This window comes from Egretta garzetta, unplaced genomic scaffold, assembly GCF_000687185.1.
Source record: "Egretta garzetta isolate BGI_Z169 unplaced genomic scaffold, ASM68718v1 scaffold455, whole genome shotgun sequence".
In the NCBI taxonomy this organism is placed as follows: domain Eukaryota; kingdom Metazoa; phylum Chordata; class Aves; order Pelecaniformes; family Ardeidae; genus Egretta; species Egretta garzetta.
This window is the reverse complement of record NW_009259597.1, coordinates 288,375-310,662: the sequence shown is the minus strand read 5'-3', so window position 1 is coordinate 310,662 and position 22,288 is coordinate 288,375. Positions and strand designations below refer to the sequence as shown.

The following is a 22,288-nucleotide window of genomic DNA, read 5'->3' as shown; positions in this document are numbered from 1 at the left end:
AAATTATTATCAGTTCCCTTTAACTGGAAAATTGCAGAGCAGTGTCCAAAGCAGTGTCAATATCCTTGCTGACCAAATTCCTTGTCATTTTTTGTGATTGTCTTATTTTTGTGATCTTCTTCATGGGAACCATAGAAAGGGAGCCTCCTTGCTTTGAATGTTGCGTACTGTAGTTCTCAGGCTGTGATGAACTGCTTCCTGGAAATACTTCTGTGTGTAATTATTAACTTTTTCTTTTCTAATGCAACATCAGTGTTCATAGAGTTTAGAAGAACACTGAAGTTTTTCAAAGGTACTCTTTGCCTTTAGAGCTTAATATGCAAATAGTGCTACAGCAGTGCTATAGATTAGCCAAAACTTGCAGAAGAGCCCAAACCTTAAATTACCTGATCAAGTAAGTTTTTAAGGAAGCTATGAACAGATTATTAATGAAAAAAAAAAAAAGGTCTCGCTTGTTGATTCCCTGGTATTCATGTTACTCAGGACCAGCTCGGTGGAAATCAGTGCAGCAGGCGTAGCCTGAAGTGAGTAGAAACAACATCAGTATGGGATTAGGCTGCGGTTCAGTTACCTAGATCAGCTCTGCATTTTTTTAGCGTGAAGAATGAGGTTTTCACATAGGATAGTCACCACAACGTATCTTCAGTGGATTTTGTACTCTGCATTTGTTTCTGTGCTGCTAGAGCCAAATTTCATCTGAGACCTATGACAGCTGGGTAAAAAACTCCAAAAAGGGGAAGGCTAAAATTTCTCCTTCCGTGTATGGATTTATGGAGAGAGGTAATGGCCCCTATTTGAAGAATTCACCAAGATGTGAATGCGATTTCCTGTAAAAACGGCCCTCCAGCGTGAACCTGAGTATACACTGGTCGTATCTATACTGGAAAATGTGTAGCCTAGCTGCAAGAGATCTGTAGAGGTGCTGAGGACTTGATACCTGCTCTTCACACATTTCTGGAGGGCTTTACTCTGAACTTGCCACCTTCTCTTCCCTTTGACTGAGCTGGCCTGCGTTAGGCTATTCCTGGAGCTCATCACTGAGTTTACTGACAGGAGTGCCCAGTGGTGTAAGCCCAAGGGCAACAAGTGGAGATGATCGCAAGTCTTGAAAAGCACACTTTAGATGTGTATTAAAATGCATTAGCGTTAGCATGGCCAGGTTGAGGAGGCTGCAGTTCTATATCATACAGGCTTCTCTATTTTAGTTGAAGTCAATGAAAAAAGGCTACAAAAAATCCCTGTCATTCTGTTATTAGTAAAGATTAAAGTTGCTTTAAAGCAGAAAGTATTCGGTATGACGGTACTGCTGTACGTACATGTACACCTGCACACCTACACTCTGGGTGAAGCCCTGGTCCCATTGAAGTCAACCTCCTCTGGGTCCGTGGACTTCACCATGAAGGTTGCATTGATATTGCATCTAGCTTTGTGCTTTACTCAAACTGCTCAGATTTTTCTTGAATATTTCTGCAACACAGAGAAAAAAAAAAGTCCTAATAAATTCTTATGTGGCGATTTTCATATAAATGTACAATGTATCTAGTGGTAAATTAAGTATATAAAAATAGATTTTTGGCATGATAAAGAAATCGCAACATACAGTTCCTGAACGCAACCCAGCCCCTGCCAGTGATAGGTGTAATGTCTGCAAAACCTCTGCAGCTGTCAAGAAAATAATAATTTCATCTTCTTGTGGGTAGATAATGCAATCTTTAGAACTATAAATTCCAAGGACATGCTTTTGCATGTCAATGAATTGAACCTTGCACCATTTTCCTGCCTTACGGTAGTGATTAGAGAGTACTTTATGTAGTAAACAGTGGCATGGCGAGCAAATTGTTAATGGCACTTCTTTGTTTCTTGTGGTCTGGAGTAGCATGTTCATATTTGCAGAGCTTTCATACTTAATATGCTTTTTAAGCCTCATAAAGCAGATCACTTTTACCTTTACATCAGCCATCCAAAACCAGACAGAACATATATAAAGCAAGATATGGAAAGCTTATCTTCTAGAATTCAGAAACAAAGAACAGCAAATGATGGTCCCAGAAGCGTATTGCATTTTTGCTTCTGTGGCTCTTTGCTCTAAAATTCAGATTGCTCTCCAAGGATGAGATACTTCTAAATTTATAAGCAATGAATACTAAATATTCAGGCTTAAATGTATTTTATTTTTTTGTACTGAGAAAATAATTTGTAAGTTTTTAGTGAATTATAGAGAGGAATATAAATAAGGAGCAAAAATAACTGGTAAAGAAAAGTATGAATTGGAGTGAAATATTGTTGTCAATTATTTTCTCAGACACTCTAAGTAGAATTTGGCTACAGCAGCACCTATTGCCTTCCCAAACACTGTATAAAACAACGCCACAATTATTAATCAGATCCACGAAAAAGCATTGAAAACACCTCAGACTTACCTTTGATCTCTACAAAATGTGCAGGAACCTGTTGAAATACTGCTTTGGCCCGGGGTGCAATTAGTCTGGTGGGAAGAGGGGAGTGCTGGTACAATAACCGTGGCGGTGTGACAGTGGTCAGGAACGTTTCGTCCAGGCGAGGCGAGGTGGGGCAGCCCTTCGCGGCGCACGGCGACGCCTCCGGGAACCAGCCCGACCGACTTCGCCCCTGTCATGACCGAGCTCTGTCATTACCGAGTCCGCAGAAATTGCAGTATTTATGGTAAAGTGGGTAGGCAGTGCTTATTGCCTAATCCTTTGGAAGTCTTTGAACTGGTATTTCAGAAGGGTGACTGTTTCCTGTAAACTATAGAAACTATTCTTTCATGTACTGTGCAACTATTAATTTAACAAAAGATAGCTTTTTATTCCCGCAGTTTCCCCTATGGTACGGTTTGTGAGATGAAAACTGGAAAAGGTGTGTCTTCTGCAACATAAAGCAGCAAAATGAGTTCTGTTAAGAAAAACACGCTGCTAGAAATGGATGTGATCCTATCTCCAAATATGTTCGCACTTGCCATAATTTAAGATAACAATCTAAATACAAATATTCTGAATTTATCAGTTGTCATTAGTTTTTATTTTGGACCACACAACCCAGCTAGGGATCTGAATATTACAACTCTTACTCCTCATTTTAGGTTTTGTATAAACAATACTGGATTAAAGTAAGAATGAGGAAGTCAGGCATATCATAGATAACTTGTAATACACTGATATAGTCAACCTGTGGGTGTTTTTTTTTTTTTAATTCTTTATGTATATTTATTCTAGGCTGGTATGTGGTGAAGAGCAACTCAGAAATGTTTCAGTTTTGTGTGACTGTTTGAGTGGAATGCTATGGTGGTGTTATCCATTTCCACTTCAGATTTTTAAGGAATCCAGTGCAAATAGTATTTCGTAACTTATCCTCAAGATAAGTGTTAAGGATATGGCATATACAGGAGGTTTTTATCTGGGAACAACTAATTATGTTTTCTTGAAAATACCGCACTGGACAAGTGAAAGGTTTTCTGTGAAATCAAGTTCTACCCTTTCTAATATAGAATCATAGAATGTTTTGGGTTGGAAGGGACCCCTAGAGGTCATCTAGTCCAACCCCCCTGCAGTCAGCAGGGACACCGCTAACTAGATCAGGTTGCTCAGAGCCCCGTCCAACCTGGTCTTGAATGTTCCCAGGGATGGGGCCTCCACCACCTCTCTGGGCAACCTGTTCCAGTGTTTCACCACCCTCATTGTAAAGAATTTCTTCCCGGGGATGTAAATTATTTGTGTTGCGTGAGGTGGGTGGTCTGGGAGAGGAGGGAGGACAGAGTCTGATACGGTGAGTTTGGGTTTCTTTGGAATCTAGTGTTCTCTGCAGTGTGTACCAAGAAACTTCCAACTCATATTTAGTGCTGTGTCTGGGTGGACATGCATCTGACAGATTGACCATGAGAGCTGAAAACAAGCACCGCAAATTTGGGTCCAAATTTGGGTCTTCTGCAGCATTAACTAAGTGGCAAGTGATACACTAGGGTCAACCGTATACTTCAGACCGGCATGCACACACTGTGGTGCTGAGAAGCTTTTCTGATAGTTTTTTTAAAATTTAAGGTTATTTGAATAGCTATATAATATTTGAAAATAGCAAGACCCTAAATATATAGGCTGCAATTCTGTTAAAATGTATCTGTTAAGGTGGTATGAAAGTCACAGCACTCTAGTGCTGCCCTCAGCCTCAGCATGGGGCTTGGGAAGGTGCATGCGCACTCTCTTCTATTTATTAGCAGTTTCATTCATGCATTAGGAAGAGTAAAAACTGTTTACTTAAGTGACTTAGCGCCCAACAGCAGATGCTCTGATTGTGACTCAGTTCTTGGCGAAGCGTCGTGCGCCTGCAGCGTGGTGCCAGGATGCTGGCGCTGCGTGCTGGCCTGCTGGTCCCGGGAGGCAAAGCCTCCAGCGGCAAGCCCGAGCGCGAACAGATTCGGTGCTGTGGCCATATGGAGAGACAGTGGTTCGGAGTACTCCGGCAGCGGAAGATGAGACTAAGCTGCCCTTCAGCTGTAGCCTCAGCGTTTATGAAGCGGCAGTTTCAATTCTGAAGAGCGTGTCTCAGTGTTGGGTGTGGCAGCAAATCTCCAAGGCTGTTTTTATTGCGTAGCTGTGCTGTGAAACCCAGCTGAATAAAACTGAAGAAGTAACTGAGCAGCACATTCGGACGGGGCCTGGCTGGCCATGGCCAAACTCTGCAGAGAGGTGGTGGAGACAGCCCCCTAGCTCCTTACGGAAAATCCTCTTTGCGATAATTTTTGGGGGAAATAAACACACACCATTCATTTTCACACAGTGACTGTTACAAAACATTCAGAAGAGATGTGCTCATGTAATAGTCTTGGGTTCTCTGGGTTCTTGGTTTTGCTTGGTTTTTTTTTTTTTTTCTCCACTCTCTTTCCATGGCATTTAACAGTGGCAACGTCGTCATCGTCGTCTTCTTGACAACGTCAAATTTTTGTTTTACATAAGATTGTATCAACGTACAACCGGTCTTTCCTGTCTGTCTTAACCATCAAACATCACCCTGCTTGTCTTCTGAAAGGTTAACAACTGTGTAAAGCACATGCCTGGAGACTTTAGTTCTTCATCAGTATGAGTACTGGCAAGGGCAGTAAACGTAGGGTAACTTAAGAGTTGAAAGGAACTTTTGGAAGTATACAACAGGCAGAACCGCAAACGCAGAGCACTGAATAACAAACCCCTAAATGAGTGGGTTTGTACTAAAATGCTGAACAAAAAAAAAAAGGAAGTACACCATATATTATGGGATTTAAAATTCAGAACAGCAGTTGGAGCTATAAAATGGGAAGCGACATGCCCTGGGAAAAGCAGGGGAGGCACCGGAGAACATCCTCTGTAGGAAAGCAGAGGCTTGTGTGTGACCCTCTAAATGGTGAATTATCCAGAACTCTCAAGCAGCAGCATTAGGCAGGAGGAAACTCTCCCAGGTCAAAGCAGTGTTAGAACATGAATGTTCTCATCTTGATCTTCAAATGGTTGGATTAGTCATCTATTGTATGCCTTGTTTTTCTACAGTAGTAATTGATAAAAGTCAAAGCTTAGCATTTTCAGAGCTGGGAGATCAGGGTAAGAGATGAGTCAGTAAGAAGGGCCTGGCAGCTGGGACTGGAGGGGCTTGCTTGCCTGGGGAGCAATCGGAGGCGGGTGGTGTGATAGAGTAAAATAAAGGCAAGCCAGGAGGGATCCAGGCTTCCTATAGAACTGGACAAAAACATCAATTTCAGAATGCTGCTGGTTTTTCGCTGTCATTTAGACTAGAAGTTTACACCACAAGAGAAGTTTTGTGAATTATTTTTTTTCTAACATGCTTCTTTTTTTAATATACTTAAAGCTTTTGGCACTGTTTTCTCAGTAGCCTTATAGCACAGCAAAATTACTGTGAATTCTCTTCTACTGTGTGAAAGAGAGTATTGCAGCTTTTTTTAAGAAAAAGTGTGAGTCCAGGTGAGTCTGGAAAAGGTGCTTTAGTTGGCAGGTATAGTTAGCAATTGGGCCTCACCTGCTTCATCTAGACGGATGATTTCCATTATCAAATGCTTTGTGTACCTAAGTAACATAAAGACATCATCTATTATTATTATTCAAATTATACTAGAGCCCATTATTCATGCTATGCCAGAGCCTGAAAACTCTAACTGAGAGACAGATCTTGATTTAAAGAATAAGCAAATTATCCCAGATCTTAGGGGACAGACAGAATGAAATAAATAGCATTGTAAGATTAGTGTATATTCAGCTGAGGACACCATTTGTCCACAGTCTAGTATTACTTCTAGACCACAGCTGTCTCATTTTATTTCCAAAACTTCAGTGGATATTTGCACAAGCTAAAATACTTCCCAGTCCAAAAAAGTTGCACGTACTTCATTAGTCCACCCTTCATTGTTTTCTTCAGTAATGGCACGGGGAAAAAAAAAGCCACTAATTCAATTGCTTGGTTTCAGTTTCTCCGACTCAGGTATTTTAAGTCAGTGGGATTTAAAATTCATTATTTTATCCTTGATAACTGAGCTGCTTCCTTAATTTCTGTTACCTTTGAGTGTAACTAAGTGAATTATTTCGTTTGTGCAGGTACAGCCATCCCGGCTTTGGCACAGGGCTAGTGGATATCATGGGTATGCTTCCTAGAGCAGCCTGACACCCAGAGGAACACCCAACATGGTGGTGTGCAGAATGTGTTGTATTTCTCCTACCGACTCGGTCACAGAAGAAGTCTTGTTTGTTTTGTGTATAGCACAGGCTTATGTCGCTTCTGAGCCCTCTCGTGTCGAGAAGGGATTGCTCTTGAAGGGTGGTGTCTTCTGTAACATTTCTGAGTCTCGCGCTGCACTGGTTGTGACAGCACTTCCAGTGACAGTGGGAAAAGGTGGTTTCACCCTCAAATTACTCAAGCACAAACCCCACTGCTGCTTAAATAGAACTGTGTGCTGTTCTTGTTAGGAGCATCCGAAACTTAAATGGAATCTGTGGTGAAGAAAAGATCCTTGCTTGGAAGAATAAAGGAACGTACTACCCAAAAATAATATTCAGGGACCTGTTCCTTTCATTCAGCCATCTGTTATTTATGGGTAGTGGTATGGTGAACTTCTAGAATTTCTAGTCATTGTGCTTTAATGTAGAATGTGGATAAATCATGTGTGTGTGTGTATATATATATATATAAAAAATTATGATAGCTATATATAATATATATATAAACCCAATAAGATGTTAAACATAATACAGAAACATAGGAAAAGGTAGGAATATGAGACCATGTTATTCAGTTTGAGTTACAAATCCTCCTCCTGAGCAGTTGGCTTGCTGGAAGGAAGCCAGTTTCCTCACTCCCTATTTGAAATTACCGTTTTCCAGGGAACTACCGGACAGTCCCACCTTTTGTCAGGAATCCCACCCAAACAAGGTGTCTCCCTCAGTGGCACACTACAGTGTTTGGGAAACTTGGAGTTAGTTATTGGTTGGCATTATTTTTAGAGGACCTAGCAAAAACACTTAAGTACGTGGAGAATCTGATTATTGTCTCACACATAGATTAAAAAAATTGTTTGAAGAAATAGTGTAGTAGTGAAGCTACTCCAGTATAAAGCTGCTGGTACAGCTGGGAATGAAGTGAGTTTGTCTTGATTTGAACTGAATGAAATGAGTTTGTAATTTAGCTCTTAATTAATAGATACCTGTATTAATAGATACCTAGATGCCTAATACTATACGTTGCATATCCTTGTTTCTTCAAGGAAAGATTTTAAACCATATATGTTTTGAATAAAATTAAAAGCAAAACTATGATCTAAAAGGGATGGCAGTGTCTCATCCTGACATGTACCTATCTCTGTACAGATATAGCAGACAGCAAAAAAAAAATTTTTCTTAGATAAACACTGTAAAATAGAGTTCCAATTTTAACAGTGATAATCCTGAAGTTACTTATAGTTTTCAGATTCTATGGGGAAATGTCCTGGTTTCAGCTGGGACAGAGTTAATTTTCTTCCTAGCAGCTGGTATGGTGGTGTGTTTTGATTTAGTACTAGAAGAACGTTGATAGCACACTGATGTTTTAGTTGTTGCTAAGTGGTGCTTAGACTGGCCAAGGGCTTCTCAGCTCTCAGCTCTGCCAGGTGCACAAGGAGCTGGGAGGGGGCACAGCCAGGACAGCTGACCCCAACTGACCAAAGGGCTATTCCATACCATATGACATCATGCTCAGTATATAAACTGGGGGAAGAAGGAGGAAGGGGGGGACATTCAGAGCGATGGCATTTGTCTTCCCAAGTCACCATTACGTGTGATGGAGCCCTGCTTTCCTGGAGATGGCTGAACACCTGCCTGCCCGTGGGAAGGAGGGAATGAATTCCTTGCTTTGCTTGCGTGCGCGGCTTTTGCTTTCCCTATTAAACTGTCTTTATCTCAGCCCACAGGTTTCCTTACTTTTACTCTTCTGATTCTCTCCCCCATCCCACTGTGGGGGGAGTGAGCGAGTGGCTGTGTGGTGCTGAGTTGCCAGCCGGGGTTAAACCACACCAGGAAAACAACCGGAAAGTGGCTAATGACAGTTACCATGCTACATACTGCTGATTTTCTTGAGAATTTGCATGGCCTCTTTTCTGTCTTTTCCATAATTAAAATGCAGTTGATTTCCACAGCTACAGTTTTTCTAGAGTTTTGGAAAAGACGGAGAGCTGTATTAACCTATGACTGGGACCTCATAGACTGGGAAGATGAAGAGGTAAGACTAAACAGAAGTAAACCTGTAAATCTTACTATCAGCGTGACTTAAGTGTAAATATCAGTATGTATGGTATGCCAGTAATCTGAATTTGTCATTCAGGTTATATTTGTATTTATAACACTAGTTGCAGAATAAACAAGTATACTTGAGGCTATACAAGGATACTTTACCTTCTGCAACTAGGATTTTAATTCCAAATATAATTCTACATCTATTAAAAGTATCATTTGAAAAATTTGATTGGAAATACTGCCTGTAGAGAGGACAGGAGTTACGACTGATGCCAGCACATGGGCCTTTCAATTCTGTGGTTTTTTTGTACTGGAAATTCCTAGTCCTGCCTAAAAATGGGACCAAGACAAGCAAAGGGACAGAAAGTAGATTTTATATCCTTCTGAGAGGCATAACTTATCCTTTAACATTCTGCTATCAGCATCAGCAATAATAAAATGATTTTATTACCTTACTTCATAAATCAGTAGTGAACATAGCTGTAATTTAACTATATTGGTGATTTAACTGCAGTCTAAGTCAATAGAGATTGTACCATTACTCGTTTTATAGCTTTCCATAGCTGGTGGCTTTAATAAATGGTTTCATATCAGAAAAAGCACCATCATAACTGGCACTAATTTATAGTTTTCGTACCGATTTCTGCAGAGAAACTAGTGTTTACGTCAGTATTATGACCCATGATCCTTTTAATACCCTCACATAGTGGGGAAGGCTCTTACAGTTTCTGTTCTTTGTTGGTCTCTGGCACTGTTTTCCAAGGATTTTCGCAAGAGCAAATTATTTGGATATTTGAGTTGGAGCATTATAAAAAAGAATTTGTATCAATACAAATTCCCTACTCTATAATACATGTACGTCTGGTTTTTGCTAAGTCAGTGACATTAGTACAACAAACAGAATCTACCTTGTCTTTCCAGGAAGAGCTGCGCCCCCAGTTTGAAGCTAAATATTCCCAAGTGGAAAGAGTAAATCCTATCACAGGAAAACCCGAACCTTTTCAGCCTTTCCCTGATAAGCTGAGTCGACTGATGGTGTCTGTTTCAGGAATATTCTTCATGGTAATGTTTAATAATATTGGAATTATTGTAGCCATTAATCTTACTCTGATGTAAATAGTAACACCAGGCATGAGTGCATTCTTTAGGATTAATGGATTTACATAATATAACCAAACTGATGTCTCAGTCGTACTGCTTGTTTATGGATCTCTTTCTTTTAAAAGATTTAATATAGTTATATTGTAAAAGAACAGTAAAGAAATGTTTTAATTCATCAATCCAGTATTTTCGTTCTCTCAAAGTCTGCTCACCAAAACTAATGGCCATCTTTAAAACACTTGTTAATTTATTCAGTGGAAATTATTTCAGATATGGCTTATTTTGTCCTAATATCTCTATTCATAAATACTTACCTGTAGATTTCACTGGTCCTCACTGCAGTGTTTGCAGTTGTGGTGTATCGTCTGGTAGCCATGGAGCAGTTCGCTTCTTTCAAGTGGTATTTCATCAAGAAGTATTGGCAGTTTGCAACATCTGGCACTGGAGTCTGTATCAATTTTATGATCATCATGTCACTCAATGTTGTAAGTCTTCTGTTCTTTTAAAGGAGGGATTAATTTAAAAGTGCAGTTTTTACAAGGTTACTGAATTTACTGTGTATCAGATACATACATGTTCTTACTTATTCATACAGCAGTGCCTGAAGCTAGTATTTCAGGGGTTTTCCTCTTCCAATGCTATGTTTGTCAATGTTCTCTGATGCCTACTTAATTTGTCACTACACATCTTTGTTTATGTCACCACGTCACAGTGGTACAGGCTACTGCTTTCTACATTTGCATTTTTGTTTTTTACATTAATTTTTACAATACATCTCTTGTCTAAATAGAGCTACAATATTTTCTTGGCTGAGAATTTTCTTTTTTTTAATTGATAACCTTGAATTCTTCCCTTTCTTTTTAAAATGCAGCTGTGATCAGTGTTGCACAGTCCTAGAATCACTGTTACACATGACTTCAGTTTAAGCTTTTCCTGTCATGTAACAGCATGGATTTAATCATTTGCTGTGGTAGCACAATGTACTTAATATAAACTTTATTCCTTCAACTGCAATATAATTTTTCATTTTTCTATTCCTGTGCAGGCACAAACAGCTAAAAAGGAATAATAGGACAGCAAACAATGGCTTTTAATTCTGTTAAGGGAATTGTGCACTCAATGCAATTAGAAAGCATTCTTCAAAACAGACTGTTGTGTATTTATTTGTGGTATTCTATATGATAATTCTAAGTCATAAAAAGTACATCCAAGTGAGCAAGCACACCAAAGCTATTGAAAATAACCTGCTATTAATAGTAAATACTCAAGGAAATATTTTCAGAGTCGGTAACTACCTTGGGCTAAGTGTTATTTAAAGCAAAGACTGGAGATAGTCAATACATAGACAGATAAGGAAGTTTTCAGTAGGGGGCTGATATCCTTGCCAGTATGCACATGGAAAATTGTATTGTGTAAAGGCTTTTGCCTACTTTTGGGTCACATAGGTTGTTCCTGAAGTTAGAGGATAAGCATCTAACTGTTCATTATGAGAACCATTCATGTCCAAACACTTTTCTTGATCTATTGGCTCTTAATTTATCTTTATTGGATATTTAATGTATGTACTTACATACATACATTTACATGGATAAAGACAACAGGACTAAAGTAGTTCAGTGAAGTCTTCATGGGAAACCATACGTCCACACGTAGCTATGACATCGCCTTCCCTTCTCTGTCCAGATACCTTGGGTAGGACAACAGAACACCCGTGCTTTTGATGTTTGTTTTCATTCTGGATTTGACATCACAACAGACAGGTTGTGCTATACTTACACCATCTCTTATTTCTGTTTTAGGTATATGAAAAGGTTGCCTATCTCCTGACAGACTTAGGTATGTAGGACTTTACTAATGGTATGGTTCTTGCTGGCTGTGGCATATACCTTTATATTTCCATAAAATAGGGTTTTGAAAACTGCACCCATGCATTTCTGGCATTTCCCTAAGCAAGTGAGAAATATCAGAGAAAGAAATTACATTATTATTTTGCTAAGGAAATAACAGAAAAGAAAGGAATTTATTCTTACACTACTTTTTTTTAATATATTTTATAGTATAAATTGAAAAAACCTGTCATCTTATAATGGAACAAAAGTTAAAACACATTCTTTCTTAGAATGCTAAAACAGACGGGTTTTTTCCATTTTTCCCAAATGCTTGGGTTTTTTTTTTTTTACAATTTTTTCGTTTGAATTTACATTTGGAAAAAAGGGGTTAAAATATAATTACATTGTCCAAGATAAAAATATTAAGTCACAAATTTTAAAGTAGCTCTAATTCTCTCACATTAAAAATTTATACTGAAGCCTCTAGTTGTGATTCAGTTGTAGAGGTAAAGCTTTCAAGCTTATAGAAGACAAGAAAGCAAAGATAGCATTTAAGATCTCATACTATGTGAATGTGTTAACCTTTTAGTGTTTCTTTTTACATGGTCTTTTTTAGCCCTTGTCAAAATACGCAGTTGATCTTGTAAGAGCAAGCTTGCTGCTTAAGTTTAACAGCTCCCTCTTCTGGTTAAAGTATTGAAGAGCATGCATTAAACAAGATGCTCAAGTATAGTGTTTCAGAGAACAGGCAGTCAAACAGGTTAGATAGGTAAAATTTTAAAATATTTCAAAATATTTTTTCAGATAACACTGATTTTTATTCCTACGTAACTTTTAAAATCTATTATATTGTTACAGACCAGGGAATGGGAAAGAAAATAATGTTTTCATTTAAGCGTACAAGCTGATTTTTCCAAAAACATATGAAAGAAATAAAATTTTTTTAAAAAAAAAGGTTTCTTGAATTAAGCATGACAGAGCATCAGGTGTTTGAGCCAGGTAGCTCACTCCACTTCCTAAGGTGTTTTACGTCAAAGAAAAGGAGGACGTCTTAACTTCTGGGAACAACTGTCCCTGTGTAAAGCTAGTATCATGTACATTTGTATCCTAATTTAGTCATCATTAGACAAAAGTAATTAAGTAGTATAAATTTCAACTGAAAAATCGAGGCAGTTTAGACTTCCAACTTTAAAACTTTTATCAATGTACTATATTCCAAGGTTGATACATCCATCAAAGAAATCCGAAATTTTTACCAAAATCAATTTTAATCATTATCACCAAGTTCTCATTGAGACATAAATAATATTCTACAAACCATAAGGAAAAATGTCCAGCGCAGTGCAGACCCCCACAGAATACTTGTAGCCCTACTACACATTTCCTTAAAAAAAAAGCAAAGAATGATCTCCATCCTTTCCTCATTGAATTATAAACTGTTCTACCACTTCACAAGCATTATGATAGGAAAGTCTTGAGGATGAAGTAGCGGTCTTATGGAAGTATTTAGAAGGCAAGATGTTTGGATGAGAAACCAACTGGCTGTTGGTTTTCTCTTTTCCCTCTACTTTCCTTGGCAGGCTCTGTCTATTTCTCTGCTCATGCCAAGTGCTTTTGCTTTTTGTTTGGTGTTTTCTTTTGTTGGTGGTTGGTTGTTTGGTTGGTTTGTTTGTTTGTTTGTATCTATCTATCAAGATACCTGTAGCCACAAATTCAAAGTTTCACGCTGAATTCAGAACTTCTCTATGGAAATGGAACAGGTATCTTCCCACAGAGCTGTGGCCTATTCTGTACAGAGGGGCTTGTATCTTCCCTTTCCACACAGAACCGACATAATCTGAGCTGGGGCAGTGGTTATGTGACCTCCAGACTGAACACTTTGAGGAAAAAAAAATTAATTGCAACCTGATGGGGCACTATGACTCAAAACCATTGCCTGTTTTGTTACTGTTGACTGCTCAACAGTAAGTTGAGTAGTAAGCAAAGTTAGGCATAACTCAATTTGATTTCTGTTTGTATAATGTATATTGTGTCTTTCCGCAGAGCACCCTAGAACAGAATCAGAATGGGAGAACAGCTTTGCCTTGAAGATGTTCCTCTTCCAGTTTGTCAACTTGAACAGCTCCATCTTTTACATTGCCTTTTTTCTTGGCAGGTAAGTTATCTTTGCTAACTGCTCTTAAAGGAAAACTTGCACAGAAGTCATAATCCTTACTAATTTTATAGATTTGAAGAAAATATGCTTACAGTTTGAGCTGTAAGATTTAGATGCAAATAATTTTCTGACAATAATGAATAACACTAAATTAACATTTTTAACCATATGTGAAGGGTGGACCCTTGAAATCTTTACTCATGAAACAACAGCAGAATGTCTGCTTTTTAAGTGGGTCTGTGTATGAGACTTTCCTACTAAATGAGAATTCAGAACCTTTGAAAATACAGCCACTTCCTAAGTGTGTCTAGCCCTGCGCTAATAGGCTTTATTAATTTTTTTTCTTGTTTATTCCCCTCTGGTTACATTTCCCAGGATCCGTTTCTATAAATAATAAATATTGTCTGGCAGGTCTTACACAAGAGTAGGAGGCAGAAATTCTGGCTCCAGTTTTTGTGTGTATCTTTAGCTCAGAGCATGAGATACTGGACAGGTCTAACCTTGCTTCATCTTCGCTTCAGTTTCATTGTGATTAGACTTATGGTTCCTGCAGAACCTACGGAGTGTTTCAGAGTACCTTCTACAAAGTTTTATAATACAATTTCAGTTCAAGATTGTTTGGGGGGGCGGGGGAATCTCTATTATAAAGACTGTTGGTAATATCTGCTTGTTACATCCAGTGGTGCTTTTCCCATACAGTTTGTAAAGTTGTTTGTATCTTGCTGTCTTGTGTGTTTAGTAGGACCAGGCATGGGATTTTTTTCTTTCTCATTTATAACTTTCACTGAGGTCATAAAGAATTTTGATTCAATTCATTATAAAAGAATCTGTTAGACCTGTAAAAAACATTTAGTTACGATGGGATTGGAAGTGATTGTTATGCTTGTGTGTCTGAGGGTGCAATCCAGTGCACACTTCACGTGGGCAAGCAGATCCCTGTGCTGCAGTAAATTCCTATGTATTGCAATGGCTTATCTTCTTAGAAGTAGGTGAGAGAGTCTGAATATCTAACATCTAAAACCTCTGAAGCTAACATTTTTGTTCTGGACATAATAAAAGCTTAGGCTCACTTGCAAAATTGTGGTCCTTGTTTGCATTCTGAAACTTCCATATCCTACAGATACCAGATTTAAGCCTCTGTGATTTAATCTGTTTATATTTCATGAGCTTGCTCAGTGGATGTTGTGAAATAACTACTGATACAGGGTGTTCTTGGAATGTCCACTGAGAAACAGCAATCTTATTTTCCAGATTTGCAGGCCGCCCAGGAAAGTACAACAAGCTTTTTAACAGATGGAGACTGGAAGAGGTAAGCAATCCTATTTTGTGTTCCTGTGAAATTTCCATGAGTAAAAAGGAAATGGCTGAAGGACATTAATTATGTCCAGTTTGAAAGATTTATTATTCCATGTAAGTGCAATGAAGAGTAAACTCTTATTTATAGCAAAGGATAGGAAAAAGGAGATGTGTTTTTCCTTCTGCGTTCTCCACTGTGCTGAGTGACTCTGCCTGAAACACGCAGTTCTTTCTGCCTCTCTCTCTGAGAACAGCAAACAGTGACAATCCCTTACCTCACAGGCAGTACTAAGTCCTATGTGATTGGAATCTTGTGGGTATCTGGAATTTTTGGATGGAGGACATAAATATAATGCCATCAGCTTTGTTTATCAGCTGCTTAAGTTTCTGCCAGCACAGGAAAGACATGGACTTGTTGGAGTGGGTCCAGAGGAGGGCCACAAAAATGATCAGAGGGCTGGAGCACCTCTCCTATGAGGAGAGGCTGAGAGAATTGGGGTTGTTCACCCTGGTGAAGAAAAGGCTCCAGGGAGACCTTCTTGAGGCCTTTCAGTATTTAAAGGGGGCCTATAAGAAAGGTGGGGACAGACTTGTTAGCAGGGCCTGTTGCGATAGAACAGGGTGTAATGCTTTTAAACTAAAAGAGGGTAGATTTAGACTAGATATAAAGAAGAAATTTTGTATGATGAGGGTGGTGAAACACTGGAATGGGTTGCCCAGAGAGGTGGTAGATGCCCCATCCCTGGAAACGTTCAAGGTCAGGCTGGATGGGGCTCTGAGCAACCTGATCTGGTTGAAGGTGGCCCTGCTCGTTGCAGGGGGGTTGGACTAGATGATCTTTGGAGGTCGCTTCCAATACAAACCGTTCTCTGATTTTAAAGAAGAAAAATAGTATTTTCAAAATTTAGCTTGAAAATGTGTTAGAATTGCACCTCCCTGGATATCACTATCATGCTGAAGTTAACTCTGAAAAACAGGTTTCTTCTGTTGAACCTTGGTCGCCACAGAGTAAAATACCATAACTTTGTAGTCCATGGTCTAAAGAAAGTTTCTGTAATTCCTAAACATTTTAATATGCCAATCTATATAGTTAAGATACTGGTACCAGAGATTCAGCTGCTAAGTCTCTGATTGGACTTAGGATATTAGAAACTAAATATTGCTCCATTCTTTTGAAATGAATACATATGTATTTGCCTAAGTAAAATGGACTATGTCATTTATCACATATGTCACACACATACCCTTAGCTTAGGTAATACAATCTAGTTCTACCAGAAATAATATGTCTAAAGGTTGTTCACCTAAAGTCTGTGTTAATATTTCTGTTACTGCTATTTCTGGAACGGTCTGAAGTTGCGCCAGGGCAGGTTTAGGTTAGACATTAGGCAAAAATTCTTCACAGAAAGGATTGTCAGGCTCTGGAATGGGCTGCCCAGGGAGGTGGTTGAGTCCCCATCCCTGGAGGTATTTAAAAGAAGGATAGATGAGGTGCTTAGGGACATGGTTTAGTGGTGGGATGGCAGGGTTAGGTTAACGGTTGGACTTGATGATCTTAAAGGTCTTTTCCAACCTAGACGATTCTGTGATTCTTTTAATATTTCTGTAGCTGGAGGTTGGTGTTTTCACCAGTCATATTTGAATATTTTTCATTCACCCTCTGAACAAATAATAATGAAAGGAACTCTCTGATTTTAGCTATTGCTCTTTTTCCATTTCATTTCAGTGTCATCCTAGTGGCTGCTTGATAGATCTGTGTTTGCAAATGGGTGTTATTATGGTTTTAAAACAAATGTGGAACAACTTCATGGAACTAGGCTATCCGTAAGTTCAGATGTTAAAATTTGTTTTACAAATAGTGGCTACATATTAGTGTGATTCAGTGATAGCGAAAAATATTTTTATGTTTGGAGAATGTTTTCACTTTTTGCATCTCACATACTGTAACTTTATTCCCAAGGGAAGAATTAACTGCTGCTCTAAGGTAAAAGCTTCTCGGGGTATGTTAACCATTTAAATTGTTTATTGTGATTTCATTTTCCATAATACAAACAGCTGTTCAGCTACTGAAGAGAGTAATGGGCTGAGTCTTACAGTTCTCTTGAAATGGGAAGGATATGTTTTCAGTAAAAGGTCGCTCATCAAATATTAATTTAATCAAAGTCTCAACCTCAAAAATGTGTCAGAAAGGGTTATGCTCACAATGTGCAATCATTCTGCAAATGAGGGGCAGTGCACTGCATTGTTGTGAAATGCAGATTTCTGAAAAGAAGAAACCTACTTGAAGGCTTCCTGTCTCCTCACCCCAGCAGCACCTTAAGTCTGTCTGGTATTTATTTTAGAACATGCTTTATATTCCTTTATGCTAAGCAGTGTTTTGGTTTGACAAAACCATCGTTTGCAGCTGAGGCAACAGTTTGCTCTTTCAGTAACAAGAGAGATCAAGAGCTAAACACTAAATTAGCTTGAGGAAAAAATAGCAGCCTGTTGATAGAAATACTTACAAGAAAATTATTTCCCATCTTCAGTCTCTTTTCAGTAACATCTAGAAACAAACAATAGTCTTTAATTGTCACCTGTGTCAGTACCCGATAATATTTTTCATTTGTGTAACACTTCAATTTGTGAGACTATTACCTACTTAAATGTAACTACCTTGTGAAATATAGTCCTAAGTATTTGCAGCTTCAGCAACACCTTTTTAGACACTTTTTCCTGCATCAAGAAAAAAATATTCTGTAGAGCATCTGGATCTTTAGGTTTGATCAAAAATAGTACATGTATTCTACTACTCAGTACATTCTGGTATCATCAAATTCTTATTGGGCTCCACTTACTGGTTTGTCTTTTACAGGTCTAAAAATAAAGCATTGTTTACTTTTTCAATGCTTTCGCTTTGCATGATTTTTTTTTTCCCCTGTTCCTTTTTTATTTAGGCATGCTGGTAAATCCTGCAAGAAAAGTCTACGCAAGCAAACTCTATGTTCTTGAAAAGCTTATTTCTACAATGCCTAACATGCTACATTAAAGGCATAATAAAAATCGTAATGCAGACTTCTGAGAACTTTGGAAGTTCTTTGAATCCTACCTTATATGATATTGTAAATATTTCCAGAAAACACCTAAGTAAACATCCAGGTGCTATTCAAAACAATACCATCAAGTCTTGTCAATTATTGAGCGAGTACAGTCAATAATGCTCTGTTTATCTAATAAAGTTTATTACAGAATTGGTGGTCACGACGCAAAATGAAGAGAGGAGGGCAATTAATGGAGCATAAAATTTCTCTACCTCAGTGGGAAAAAGATTGGAATCTGCAGCCTATGAATCTCCATGGTTTAATGGACGAATATTTAGAGATGGGTGAGCAAATTTAGAGAGGTGTCAGTTTTCTTAAGAAACTGGAATTATGTTGCACGTTAAAAAATCTTTTGCATTTCCAATTTCTAACCATAGAAATCCCTGTCTAGTTTTACAGTTTGGCTTTACCACCATCTTCGTTGCTGCCTTCCCACTGGCACCTCTCCTGGCATTGCTTAACAATATCATAGAAATAAGGTTAGATGCGTACAAGTTTGTCACTCAGTGGCGGAGACCTATGCCTGCAAGAGCAACAGATATAGGTGAGAGAACCTAATGACTGTCACTGTCGGTGCCATCTCGTTGTGTTGACACCTTTAATGCAGCTTAACCCTTGAAATATCTCATGCGTCAAGAGTGAAACTGATAATGTAAACTACAGATCCCAATGACAACTCTCCTGTTAAGCAATAAAATGATACTGACTTGCTTAGCTAAGAGGACTCCTCACATTTGCTTTCCATTTCCAATAAGGGATCATAATAGTTGGAATTTTGAAAACAGGCTAAATAGTGTTTTAGGCTTCTGATTTGTGGAACTCTAGATCTAGAATGCTACCCAAAATCAATTGAATTTAGAAATTAAGTGTAATTATAATTTAAACTAAATTCACTTCTGGTTTAAAACTGAATTAAATAAAAATAAGAATTCTCTTTCCAAAATCTTATATTTGGCCTTTATAACCAAAGGTTATGGTTATACCTTTGTTGCTTAGCTATTTCTTCTCAGCAGGGTGTGCCCTACTATAAGACTTCATTCAAGTGGAGCCAGTGGTGGCAGGGAAGTGGGGACATGGCTTAATCTTGACTGTCTTTTCTGACTGAATAATTCTATCTCAATAAGAAAGGAAAACTGTATGACTAATAATGACTTTAATATCGCTAGTATGACTTTATGTGACTTTATATGAATGTAAAAAACTACTGACTTCGTTGTCATTTCTCTTGTTTCTAGGTATCTGGTATGGGATTCTGGAGGGAATTGGAGTCCTGGCTGTCATCACCAATGCCTTTGTTATTGCCATTACTTCCGATTACATTCCACGTTTTGTCTATGCATACAAATATGGTCCCTGTACAGATCAAGGGTACAGACAAGAAAAGTAAGATATTCTTCATATATATACATGTATCTTTCAGTGGAAGCACACTTTTGCTGCTGTCTTTCTGTATTAACATACTTAAGATCTATCAGTAATGTTTTACCTTTTACATCTGTGCAAACCTTCACAGATGTTAAATGCAAGTAACTCAGCCATCCCAGAGAGTTTGCAAACTAACTCCACAGTTAAATAAGTGGAAGATTATGTATTCCCTTCTAAATGCAAACCACAGAGTTCAGTATACATCGTAGCAGTTTTCAGGCTTTCTCTAGATAAACTTTTCTTCTTTTCTGTAATAGTTCTTGGACTGTCTTCTCCCACTACACTCCCACACACGTATATATGCTCCCAGACCCTCTTTTATGCTAAGCTTCGTTCACCCTCAAACTTTCCTGCCTGTTTCTCTTCAGAAGTGCTTGCAGCCAAGCTCCGGCAAGACTGGCCTTGATACTATTTAGCCTAATTCCATATATGTGTCTTTGCTTCAAGGTATCTTGCCTATCTTTGCACCACCAGGCCAGTTTCTTGCACTTTCTCTCCAAACACCTACCAATGTCTCTGAACTGTGAATCCACCGCGCTCTGTCTGCATTTCCCACTGTCTATCATTACTTTTTCCATGATCTAAACAGATCACAGTATTCACGGGAATGCTGTCTTTCATCTGGAGACCAGTGCCCTATAGGTGTCCTGGGGGAGTGGTTTTGGAGGGTTATTTGGTTTTAATTTTTTACCTCAAGAAAAGGAAGCATCACTTTGCTAATACTATAGCACTTCTCACAAGCACAACTTATCTTCACTATTGCACAGGAGGAAGAAAAATAAAGCATCAAGGCTTAGCCAGCCAGCCAGCCAGTACCGCTGCATTCATGGACTGTGCCTCAGCTCAAACCACAGGGGGTCTGTCCTTCCTTCCCTCGTTGCTCCATCTCTGATGACTCAAAATAGAGATTTACTCTTCCTGTGCTGTCACAGAGAGAGAGAACCTTAAGGGCAAAAAGAATGAGGCAGTATGGGATGAAAAGAGACAATAGCAGAAAAATGTTGGTGCTTAATGTGCACTGCCCGTTTAATAGGGAACTATGTAATTCTATTTCTTCTCTTGCCAGTAGTGATTTGAGGTGTCACAGCAAACCTGGAGGTTCCAGAAATATAAGAGGATCCCGGATGCATTTCTTTTTAAATATTCTTTGCCTTTCAGAAGACCCTTTGTTAAATTACAGGACAGATCTCCAAGAAGATGGGATGTCTTACGTGTCCGTGGTTTTCCAGTTACAGACAAAAATTTTACTCCTACATTCATAATTCACTGTATTTATATGATTTCTGTCATTAATACTAATAAATTGTTGCCCTTAAGATGGCTGTTTGAGATACATGCACTGTTCATTTTACTGTTGGTGAAAATTATTCTTTGATTCAACTCATAAAACCTGTCATTTTTTGATATATTCCACATGACTGGTGGCAGATTCTGCAAGGATGTTAAATTACTCTCCTCTCTGCCTCTCTAGCCATCTTTCTGATTTCAGTAATTTTAGGAGGCAGTGAAGAATACTGTAGCAACAATTTTTGGTTTATATCTGCTGGTAGATAAGAACCAAAACCATGAAAAGCGCTGAAAATAGATTTTTAAACAGTGGTATCCCTGAAACAGATGTTATTTCTTTCCAATAAAACTTTGCTATTCTGCTTAAAATTTTAGAATTGCTTTTGTCCTGATAAGCAAATAAAACAGTATGCTCATAATACGTGATAGCAGAATATGTTTACGTAGAGGATCTATGCTATGAAGAAAGTGCTGACCCTATGTCTTTTCCTTTCAGATGTTTAAAAGGATATGTCAACAGCAGTTTATCAGTATTTGATTTGAGTGAACTCGGGATGGGGTACTCAGGATACTGCAGGTATGTTTCAATTCTCTCCCTTCTTGTAATACAGGCATAGACGTTCATACAGACAGTACATTGAATGTCAGTGCTTAAATTACTGGCAGAATAGTTTCTTTTTTGCCTGTAAAAGCATTGGAGTTCAAGTTTGTTCAACATGGAAGTCTCGGGTGCAAACACTGCGTGGTAAGATGCAATACTAACACACTGGAAAGCTGTGTTCTGAGTTTTTCCAGGACTCTTGCAGGCCCTAGCTTTCATGCCTCTGAACTACTTCATTTTGAAGTTTCCCCAGCTGCCAAAAAGGGTAAAAATTCTCATTTCTGTTTTGTTAAGCATTCTGAAGTCTATTAATTAAAATACACGATTAAAATTTTTGCTGTGGCTCTAACCCAGGTCAAGATCCCAAACAGTTATGCAATTTGAATACAAGAAATTCATCATAAAAATTAAATACAACATTGCATAGAATCATAGAATCCTAGAATGTTTTGGGTTGGAAGGGACCCCTAGAGGTCATCTAGTCCAACCCTCCTGCAGTCAGCAGGGACACCGCTAACTAGATCAGGTTGCTCAGAGCCCCGTCCAACCTGGCCTTGAATGCTTCCAGGGATGGGGCCTCCACCACCTCTCTGGGCAACCCGTTCCAGTGTTTCACCACCCTCTTTGTAAAGAATTTCTTCCTTATATCTAGTCTAAACCTACCCTGGTTTAGTTTAAAACCGTTACCCGTTGTCCTGTCACAGCTGGCCCTACTAAAAAGATTGTCCCCATCTTTCCTATAGGCCCCCTTTAGGTAT

General features: G+C 38.6%; 1 protein-coding gene across 3 annotated transcripts in view; it reads left to right on the top strand.

Annotated features, from left to right (window-relative positions):
* Positions 1 to 22,288, top strand: part of LOC104125703 (anoctamin-3) — a 214,281-nt gene that overhangs the window by 185,799 nt on the left and 6,194 nt on the right. For all 3 annotated transcript variants that reach the window (XM_035893722.1, XM_035893721.1, XM_035893723.1), the window contains 11 exons: positions 8,660 to 8,742; positions 9,678 to 9,818; positions 10,178 to 10,342; positions 11,657 to 11,693; positions 13,730 to 13,841; positions 15,093 to 15,150; positions 16,864 to 16,961; positions 18,356 to 18,501; positions 18,609 to 18,761; positions 19,453 to 19,600; positions 21,426 to 21,506. In XM_035893722.1, coding sequence (XP_035749615.1) covers positions 8,660 to 8,742; positions 9,678 to 9,818; positions 10,178 to 10,342; positions 11,657 to 11,693; positions 13,730 to 13,841; positions 15,093 to 15,150; positions 16,864 to 16,961; positions 18,356 to 18,501; positions 18,609 to 18,761; positions 19,453 to 19,600; positions 21,426 to 21,506 — 1,222 coding nt within the window. The remainder of the gene's footprint in view (positions 1 to 8,659; positions 8,743 to 9,677; positions 9,819 to 10,177; positions 10,343 to 11,656; positions 11,694 to 13,729; positions 13,842 to 15,092; positions 15,151 to 16,863; positions 16,962 to 18,355; positions 18,502 to 18,608; positions 18,762 to 19,452; positions 19,601 to 21,425; positions 21,507 to 22,288) is intronic.